Source organism: Varanus komodoensis, unplaced genomic scaffold (assembly GCF_004798865.1).
Source record: "Varanus komodoensis strain SLA01 unplaced genomic scaffold, ASM479886v1 scaffold1, whole genome shotgun sequence".
In the NCBI taxonomy this organism is placed as follows: Eukaryota; Metazoa; Chordata; class Lepidosauria; order Squamata; family Varanidae; genus Varanus; species Varanus komodoensis.
This window is the reverse complement of record NW_025335268.1, coordinates 80968426-80979283: the sequence shown is the minus strand read 5'-3', so window position 1 is coordinate 80979283 and position 10858 is coordinate 80968426. Positions and strand designations below refer to the sequence as shown.

The following is a 10858-nucleotide window of genomic DNA, read 5'->3' as shown; positions in this document are numbered from 1 at the left end:
TAATTCTGGAAAAGGCAAAGCTGCTTCATAAACAAGGCTGCAGTGGAATATGGTTTATAGCACATATATAATATTACATAATGTTACTTTGTTTGCAATAGTTAGCTACCATTTATAAAATGAATGTGTCTTTCTATAAAACTTCCAGTGCTCCATTGCCATTCCTTTGGGAGAAGGTTATCAGTGAGATGTGCCATGGCATTTTTATTTCTTGTAAAATGAAATGGCAGATATGCTTTGAAAAACATACTAATTATGACTTATTAGACTTCATCCAACCTAATAATTCCCAGGTGGAATTCAACAATTATGAGCATCATGAGAGAAGGACAGCCCCAAAGGTAAGTATTTTACACATTAAAGCAGTCTTCAACTGTAGTGACTCTCCAGCTATGGTGACATTTGGCAATGGCAGGAAAATGCGAGTGGATCTATGGATGTCAAGAGCACCTGCACCAAGCGCATATGAGCTAAATGTAATAACATAAAAGGATTGGGGTATTTACAACTGAAATCTCTGCTGGGCATCCATTTCAGGTTTACTTCTGCTTTTTTGCTTCCCCCACCCTCCCAGGTGAACAGGCAAGTAGCCTAGACCCATTTTAACATGAAAAAGGCTATTGGCTCTTCTAGGCTAGGAAGGTATTTATCATTTTCGGAGAAGGGTAAAACAAACATGCTGACTTTAGAATAGAATATTGTATTAAACAAGATAATAGAAGCTGTTCAAAGGAGAGAGGCTTGCATACCGCCTTCAGAACTGCAGGACTGTTTAACACAAGGATGTATTAATGATAAAGAGTTACATCTCCATCCTGATATGGAGCTGTTAGAAAAGGCTATCTCTGTTAGCATTAGTAGGCTGGAGCTTCCTCAGTAGAAAGGAATAGGTAGGAGCGTGTAGATACAACCTCCAATGAATGAATATGCCAAACATTGAACATACAGCTACACTAAACTGTGATCTAAACAACTACATAAAGACAAATCGTACTGGGTAATGAATGGGTAATGGATACCAAAGAAGAGATGAATTCCAGAAAGCTTCCATAATTACTGATAAAGTGGCTGATTTCAGAAGTCTCAGACAGTACCAATTATTTCTGTACCTCAGCTATGAGGAGTCAGTTTGGTCTAATGCAGGAAAATGCTCAGAAATGCGCTCTGTGGCAAGAACGATAGAGTGTGTTATTAGAACATTTTCCATTCTGCAATTCCCGCATCTTTTAAGATAAATATGAGAACATATGGGCAGCGTGTAGTGAAGCATTAAGAAGCTACAACAGGATATGTAGCAGGTGGCCTTCACCAATCTATGTAGTATACTGCTAAGCCTTTATAGTTGGTAGAAATAAAATTAAACATAGAAAGACAACATATGCAAACTTTATCAACTAGCAACATTTATTGAAAATACATTGTTTTCCCAGGGGCAGAAGTTGGATGTGAATCAGTGCTAAGAATAGACAATTCTATTTCCATAGGTTACGTTGCAGATACCATCATGAGGCATATAGACATACTTAAAAGGTTTACATTGAAACTTCAGAAAAGACAACAAAGGAAACAGCATTCAGTGAGTTGATTATAAACAAAGGAGACAGTCATGGCTTCATCAGATAAGGGTTGATCAAGAAAGAAGGTAAGCTGGGAGGAAGAAGAGAAATAGAAAAATTGCGACTCCACATAGCAGAGTTTCAAGAGCACTGGGTTCCCAAGAGCCAACAAGAGATGTTTTCTGTAACACTGATAGTGAAAGGAAAGGCAAAATGGCAAAACCACCAAGAAAATAAGAATAGAAAATTGTCACCTGTGCATAAGTAAAGGCAATAACAAGAGAGATGCTTGGCTGAGCTGGTAACAACTGGCTCTATAAAAATCACCCTACTGAACTGATTACTTTTAAAACAGGGAAAACCACGGAAGAAAGGTAAAAATTAAAAAGGCCAACCTGCAGCCTTCTATCTATTTGCTTGGTTTGATGCAGGCAAACAAGGGATTTGTAATAGCATGTTTGAGAAACTGTAGACTATACCAACTTACATTCAAGATGAATACACAAAGTTAGAGAAACAAGTTAAACTAAGTAAACCATAGTTACACTGCAAAACTGGCTACAATGAAATGGAGTGGTGGCCATCAATTTAGATGGCTTTAAATGATTAGACAAAGGATGAGGCTACCAATGAATTCTCACTCTCATGATTATATGGCATCTCTGATATCAAAGGGAATGTGCCTACGTAACAGCTGGGGAAAATCATCAGCAGGGTGCTGTTACAGTTGCATCCTACTTGTGGGTTTTCTGCAGGTAGTTCATCCACTACTGCGTAAACACAATGCTGGATGAGATGGACCCTTGGTTTGATACAGCATAGCTCTGCTTAAAACGTCAAACAAGACAGCAATAGACATGATTCATAGACTGTTTAGGCATTCAAAGGAACTTACAAGGTCAAGTATTTCACTATCTTTCCTCTGATAACAGATCCTTGTGCTTCATTAAAGATATTTTCTGAAGTTTGAAGGGGAAATTGTCCAACAGCACACGAGATTGTTTTAAAAAATAAAATTGGAGAGATATGTTACAACATTCTTCATATGGTACAAATCACCTTACCACTGAATAGAATTATCAGATAAAATGTAATTACCAAAATGGTCAAAATGGAACCGTTTGCCAGATGGGTGAATTAAACCAATGAAAATAAATGAAATGGTTATGAATCAAATGGTGGTAAACCAAATAGTTCTGGCTTGAAATCCACCATAGACTGGAGTACTAGAGTTGCTTCTTTAGTAAGATCTTTGTTCAGGTGTTCATCTGGAATCATGACCACTTGCATCCCAGCTGTCAGTGATGCCTTGACCCCATTGGGAGCATCTTCAAATACAAGACACTGAGAATTAGAAAGAAAAGCAAATTAGTAAGTGGAAAATCATTCTGTTACAACAGTATATTCAGCAGATAATAATTACTTGGCTTTAGTTCCTAGGACATTAGCCTTTGGGGAGGAAGTTACCATAAACAGTTTGCCAATGCATTTTTTAAACATCTGGTTTGGTTGTAACATCTTGTCAAGAGCCGAATACACACTGCTTCTATTAGGTAGATTTGAAGAATTGCTTTAATGGGTATATTAGAACAGTGGCATGTAAGATTTAAAGTTACAGGCCTTATAGAAGCACAATTAAATAAAACAGACAGGTCCAGAGACATGTTAAAGTACACCAGACTTATCTAGTATTATTTGCTCAACAGAATCTAGTGATTGCATGCTGGATGCAATTGAAGATGCAACATCTTTACCAGACCTATAACATTCCAGTGACTCTTTCTGATGGTTTGGAAACATTCTGCCTCCCTCCCAACTTCCTGCCCTGCAACTCCTGTATCAAAACAAAAATGCAAAAATTAAAGTCTCACTATACTGCCACCATCTAATTATACTGGACATGGGAGTGCTTCACGCTCTTCTATACAAGAATCTCTATGTTTTACAGGTATTGTTATCTGGATGATACGCCCGTGCCATAACAGTAACATGGGGTAAGCAGAAGGGAAAATCACACATGCAATGAAAATTTAGAATTTATTTTAAACAAATGCACTATTTATGGGGTATCTAGACATAGAAGAAAAAAAAATCTGGAAGTGGCAAAAGCATAAAAAGCAGGGCTCAAAAATGCCTTTCTATACTTCCAAGATGTTATTCTTCAGAAGAACAAAGCATGATCAGTAGGATGCATTCAGCAAATTAAGGAATTAATTTGGACAAGGTATGCTCATTAAATACAATTAAAAATGGCACTGTTTTGTTGTACTTATCATTATGAACACATCTGAGCTAGTAAAAAGGAACAGAGTTATTTCATGTAATATTAGCACAGTGCTTCAGCTATAACTATGCATTACTGTTGTCATTAAAAACTAAACATGTTACAGTCAAAATATTTTATACTGTTGCTTATGTATGCCTCAGTTCTTGGTCTGAGACAAATTCCAGAAACAAACCTTTTATTAAGCCATTCTTACTCTTTATTAAGCAACAAATTCTTTCTTATGCAATAAATACACATCAGTCCTGTATTTTGAAAATTAAATGAGTTCATGAGTAATGAATATCACTTCTTTATATTCTTTCTACTATCCTATTTTAGTTATTAATGTAAGAGTTCTATATCTGCAAAAGAGAATCTGTTGGTCTCCAGTTTGTCTGAAATGATCTGTTAGTATTGTAGAAAGCAAAGGTCAGAATAAAACAATCCAAGTGTTTACATTTATAAAATGGAAATACAAGCTCATAGTTCATATAAAATGTAACACACACATGGCTTTTTAACGCTACAGTTTTGGATACTATCTACATACTACATTCAGGAGAAACACATTTTATATTAACAAACAATATTTAAAAACAATCATAATTTCACTATACATTTTCCTTTCCTCTTCATCTAAATGGTTGCTGGAAAATATGGAAATTCTGCTGAATTTAGGTGTCAGAATCCCTATTCAGAAAGAGATTCTCCATAAGTTTAAAGATATTTGGAAGGACAGAAAAATGGGGCCTTGAAAACTGTCCCCCCATCAACGTCCATGTCCCTGTTCACTCCATACAACTTCCATACATTGGGTGGAAAGTCTGAAGACAATTATATGCATTCTCGGCTGGATGCACATGGGCTTGTGCTCACAATCAGAACATTTATAGTCAGTATGCTACTCCACTGGATCGCTTTGTGGATGAGATGGATAAACCACAAGACTATTGCCCTGGACAACTTGGAGAAGGGCATGCTACACATGAGATGAAAGTTATCTCAGAAAGCAAGTTATCTCAGAAAGATAAAGCACGTTACACATGAGATGAAATCTGGCTTGCCTCAGCATGTGAACAAGGAGCAGGGATGTGCTCTGTAGTCTGCCCTACAGCATCACATGCATTGTATCTGCCCCACTCCCACTGTTATCTGTGCATGAGGTGAGTATGGAAGGAAGGAAGGAAAAAAGGAGAAGAAAGAGGGTGTCTACAGCTGTAGTGGCAAAGGTACCCTGACCCCAGATAATCATGAGGAAATTTGGATGCCTGAAAAAGAAATGTGATATAGGCATATGTGATATAAAATAAACCTTATTTTAATGGCTAAATAGGACTGCAGATATTCTTGCTCACAGAATAGAAGGAATCTGGGATTATCGTGCTTAAAGAACAAAGTACTTATGTCAGATGCTATGTATGTAAGGTGAGAAATATATTAATAAAATATATCAGTCAGTGCCTGCTTTATTTTTTTTTAAATGGGGAACTTTATTTTTTCCCCCTAATATTCAATGGCAACTTGATGGACCTTCATAAGATTACTGTCAAACTCAGGTTCACAAGCTGTGTTTGTGTAATATGATTTGCTATATCAATGCAATGATACATTAAATGGGTATTCTGTTCTTGATAACTCTATTTGTCTTTTTATTATCACAGCTGAACGTGCCACAGTCAGAAGTACCTTAAAGATGCAGATACGTGAAATGGGTACAGACTTTAAACTGTCTCCTTTATGAATAAATGATTTTAAAAGTTTGCAGGTTGCAAATTTGACTAATTAACTAAATAAGAAATTCATAGAGAAAAAGAAGAGAATATTTGGATGCTGATTAGTATCTGGAAGTAATTTGAAAAAACATTTTCCCAAAGAGGAAAGCTACACCTCTGACTTACATTGACTAATATGGTATCTGTAATGAAACAATGATACCACCTACCACTGAAGATTCTTCATGCCCTATGCTGCTTAGTGCAAAAGGATTTCTATCCTTATGAAGCAAAGCTACATCACAGGAGGTTCCTAATAACACAGTTCCTATGGGTTTGCACCATACATTCTTCTCCTGCATGGATCCTGCAACATGCTCAGTAGGCGTGCATAAGGAAGCAGGACCAACACTGCCCAAACCTAGGTGGTTATATACTTAAGAGATTAGAAACAGAATCTGTCTGCCAAACTAACTCAGACAGATCTGCCCTAAACAACAACTAATGGCCTGATTCCATTACCCAGCTCTGGCTTTTCTGGAAATGAAATATAGGAAGAAAGTAACTTAAAGCTTGAAGAAAGGAAAGACCAGTTCATGTTAAGAAAATGATTTTAAGGGATACCAGTGGAATTAGTGGCAGAGTTGAGTTTTAATTTTGCATGTCTTAACCAATGGATCAGAATTGAAGGCTCTCATGGTAAATCCTGAGATGTCTCCAGGTTTGGCAGAATTGAAAATATGAGCAAAACAAATAAAAGTAGGGCTACAAAAAGATGTGAGGCAATCGTTCTGTGTGACCAATCCTGTACAGAAATGAATATTCATAACAGTACAACAGAACACCATGTACTCAAAAATAAAAGTTGATAGGTATTGAGTAGCACAGTTCACAGGGTTTCATTTTACCACCATTGAAACAAAAACAACACAATTGTTGGAATTCCAGTTTTTGAAATAATCATGTGGTGGTTATGATATTATATGATCAATGGCATTTCAGATTCTCATCTAAAATGTGAAGAACGTCCTTTCCTAGTAAGAGTATCTGAAAGCTATCTGTCACATTGATGGAACATGCTTTTAGCCTTGGATCCAGAAGTTTGGTGAAAACCTATGTAGGCACTTGGGAAAAGTGTGCATAAAGAGAAGTCTGAGCAATAAAGATAGAGATGTGGCTTGCTACCACTTCCTACAATCATCCAACACCTTTTTGGGGTGGACTGCTTCAGGGACAGTCTGGGTGGTATCATCTCAGTTATCCTACTGCTAGAGTAACTGATTAGGCTTCCCATCCCAATTCATTTGCTTCTGAGCAAGCCAAAACAGCTCTCTGTTTCATATGTCTCCTAAGTCTTCTTCTGTTCTTGCCCGGAACTTCTGTGCTAGTGCTGTTTCTACTATTGTTTCTCAGACTACATGTAGAGACGTAAGGGGAAAAGGGCCAGGACTAAGGTGAGAGCTGGTTCATGTCTACAGACAGGTAAATTTAATATTCAGATTTCCAAAGTATCTAGTGTATATGAACCAGATACCAATGTCAACTGTATTTGGACAGGACCTGAATGCAACATGTCATTTTTGTGTGTGATTTCTTTTTCATATAGGGGAATAGGTATCTTATGAAAATAAATATATTGGCGAACAATGATTGAACTATATTAATCTAATTGATGTCTTTTCAGAAATATAATAGGCCAAGATTTAAACCTAACATGAATTCTTTTTAACTTCCTCTTTTATAAATCATCTTTGCATGTTCTCAAAATTCTTTCATTCAATTTTTATTTTGAGATGAAGATTAAAGCATTCACATCTGATGCTCAGAATGCTTTTCAAAATCTTCAATGAGCTAATAGCAAATATTCATGTTTTATACGAAGTGAAAAAAATTAAAAACCAAATGCATATTTGAGCTAACGTAGGGTTTTAATCTGAATCACAAATCCCAGCCCTCCACACTACACCTCCGAAAATAACTGAAGTGTTGCTCATGATAATGCCTTAATACTCTTTCAGTCACAGACTACTGACCACTGCTACTGCTAAAAATAAGGATCCAACAAATTTTGTTATGCTTTGGAGCAACTGCTGTAAAATGGAGCTCTCCTATGTGCAGGTTTGTGGACAATATGAGTCAGTTTGAGTCATAAACCCATGTCTTTTAATTTCCCATTCCATTCAGAAAGCAGAGAAAGGAACAACTCTGACATATATGACCTTTAAATATTTCTGCATTGTACATAATCACATCATCGAGGCTGTTCAGGAAATTCTTCTTTAATGCACACTGTAGAAATAAATGTACTTCTGACCTTCCCTTGATAGACCTTATTGACTACAATGATGTCATTAAGCTTATTGTGAGAAAAACAACAGTGACCATGGAATGCTGTAAGTATAATGGAAAGGCTTAACTAATTCCTTGGAACTGGAGGCAATTAAAACTCTTCATTGCCAAGTCAGCTTGGAAAATGACCCATAAGTACACTAGTTTTAATATTACAACAAATAAATGTACTAAATCTTCCTTCAGTTTTCATTGGTTGACATTTATTGCCAACATCCTGGCAGTATTTTGAGTTTATTATTCATTTCATTTTTATACCGCCCAATAGCCAAGGCTCACTGAGTGGTTAACCAAAGTTTGAAAATGATTAACAAAAATTAACATAAAACAACAAAACTACAGCCATTGCAACTGATTCAGCATGAAAGCATACAGTACAGGATAAAATAGAATATGAAAAATAAAGTCAAAAGTTGAATAATGGAAGTGATCACTGACAAAATGGGAGATGACTGACTGTTATGTCGTCTTATTAATACACTAAATCTAAAGATATGAGGATTGTTCAGCAGTTTGTAATACAATTGGAATTACTTTTCCAGCCCCAAAGACAGATATGCTTGTAAGAATTTTATCTGTATTTTTACTTCCCTGTATCTCAATCAGTTTTATTTATTATTAGAATTATTAGCCTTGTATCCTGCTTTATTCTTTTTTTAAAGAACTCAAGGCAGCTTATATCATTCTCATCCTGCTGCCTTCAATCTTATCCCCACAACAACAACCCTGTGAGGTAGGTTGGGCTGAGAGTCTGTGATGTACCCAAAGTCACCCAGTTGGCTCGATGGCCAAGTGGGGACTAGAACCTGCAGCCTGATTTCCCGAGTCCTAGAATTGTACTCTTAACCACTACAAGACTGTGGCTCCCAACATGACCCTCCTCCTTTTTTTAAGAATAATAGTTAATGCAACAATACTTGGGTATAAAAGCAATTCAGGTATATCAACAATGAATGGGACAGCTAAGATGGTTAAGTATATGAGTAAGCGCTGCTGGTGTCATCCCATGATCATACACCTACATAGCAAACAGGATGACTGGCCACCCAACACTTTGCGTGAACAAAAAGCATGCTCGAAATTGATCTATCTAAAAAGACATCACAGCTAACTTGCCAATATTCTAGTTGAGAGGACTGGCTATGATGGAGGTGGACAGCTGTCTTAGCAGAATGCAGAAGGACCAGAAACAAAGGTGTAGTAAGGAACATTGAGGGTCAGATAAACAGCATGGCAGGTCCAAAGGTGAAGGCAGAGCCAGGAAGATGTGAGGTCAGGTACTGACAAGACAGGGCAGAACCAAAAATGAAGAAAGTGAAGGCAGCGTCAGGAAGGGGCAAGGATCAGATAATAACAAGGCACAGCAGGTCCAGAGGCAATGGCACGGTTGAAGGAGGAAAAGATCAGATACTGACAAGGTATGGTAGGACAGAGAAGGCAAGGTGCAGAGCAAATTGAGGCCAGACACGGGCACAGAGAAACAGCGTCAGGAGCAAGGCAAGGTCAGAGAGGACTAGGAAGGCAGGGTTCAACTGAAGGCAAGGGCCCAAGCAGGGGCTGGCAGGAATCATGGCATGGCTGTGAACAAGACTATCAGCAGGATCAGATACAAGCCAGAGACGCAAAAAGGCCTGTGTGGCTGTTTGAAGTTTAGTGGTACAGGGAACCCTTTTCTGAACCTTTCAGAACTCCCCGCTCTGGCACATGGCTGCATGCACTCCAATCACTGCAAATACCCACAGTCTGCTTTGGGTCCTGCAGGGTAAATCATGCTGTTCATCACCAAGAGAGTGCACCACAGCTCCAGATCTCGACAACACCTTTTTTTGAAACTGACCTTCTTTGCGATTTCAGAGTAAGGTGTTTTTGATTTAATGACTGTGGGCTCCCCACTGTGAAACTGCAGCAAGAAATACTCCACTACTGTTTTAAAAAGTGGAAGAAAACCCCCCACGATGTCTGGCAAGACTACTGCCTCCAAGCACCACTGGCGAAGGGAAGGGAAGGGAAGGAAGGGAAGGGAAAAGTCTAGGATGTCAACATCTCCCACTAGCACTGGAATGCATAATATGTACATTGAGAAAACAGAGGCTCAAGTTAACATGGAAAAGGGGGTACAAACTGCAGTGAGGTTCCAGTTCATTCACTATGCAGGGATAAGACACTGTGCTAGCAATGCTAAATTTGAACTAGCCCTACTAAAGTACATGCTAGAGCTAGTTTTCCCATAATTTAAAGGAGGCTCTAGGAAAGGCCTAGGCATCTAAATGGAAGGCTGGTGAAGTTGCATAGGGATAGAAGAGTTCTTTGGCAACACTGCTTGTGGCAAGCATCACACCACTGCTGAGCTACAAGAATCAAACTTTGGAATTTGCTTTGGCAGAAAGGGGAGCCTCTGCCTCTTATCTGAACTGCATCCTGTAGTAGTATGCTGCTAATATGCATTCAGCTCAATAACATGGCCCGAGGGTTATGAAGTTAGCAAAGTTTATCCTTACTACAGGATATGGTAGCATTTGTCTACAAAACATTAAATAATTTAAGAGTGAGATTACTAAGGACATGACACTGTTCTGCATAGAATCCTTTAAAATTAAGCCATTTATGAATGGCCAGCAAACACAAGAGTATATAACACTTTTCATTAAGCTTTTAATAGGAGTGCAGACACACTGAACAGATCTATGCAGTTTTACAGGACTTTGGAACTATTGAATCAAAGCTAGTTGGTAGCAGGAAAAGCCCTTCCTGCTGATCCATGTATGAAAACTGATCTTGAATCTGTGATTTGAAATACGCTGACATCTTTTTAAAAGATTCATTTAAGCATTGGCTCAAGTGGCTAAAATGTGTTGAATAAAATAAGAAGACTGCTTGTTTCATTAATTGCTTACCATTTCAGGTAATGGAAAATAAAATAAAAATAGTATTTATTTTTGTCATTGTAGCCACTGATCTGAAATGTGTAACATTTT

General features: G+C 37.8%; 1 protein-coding gene across 1 annotated transcript in view; it reads right to left on the bottom strand.

Annotated features, from left to right (window-relative positions):
- Positions 1–1383: 1383 nt before the first annotated feature.
- Positions 1384–10858, bottom strand: part of LOC123024630 (pseudouridine 5'-phosphatase) — a 54388-nt gene continuing 44913 nt past the window's right edge. The window contains exon 4 of the mRNA XM_044432616.1: positions 1384–2900. Within this exon, the coding sequence (XP_044288551.1) occupies positions 2721–2900 (180 nt within the window). The 3' untranslated portion in view covers positions 1384–2720. The remainder of the gene's footprint in view (positions 2901–10858) is intronic.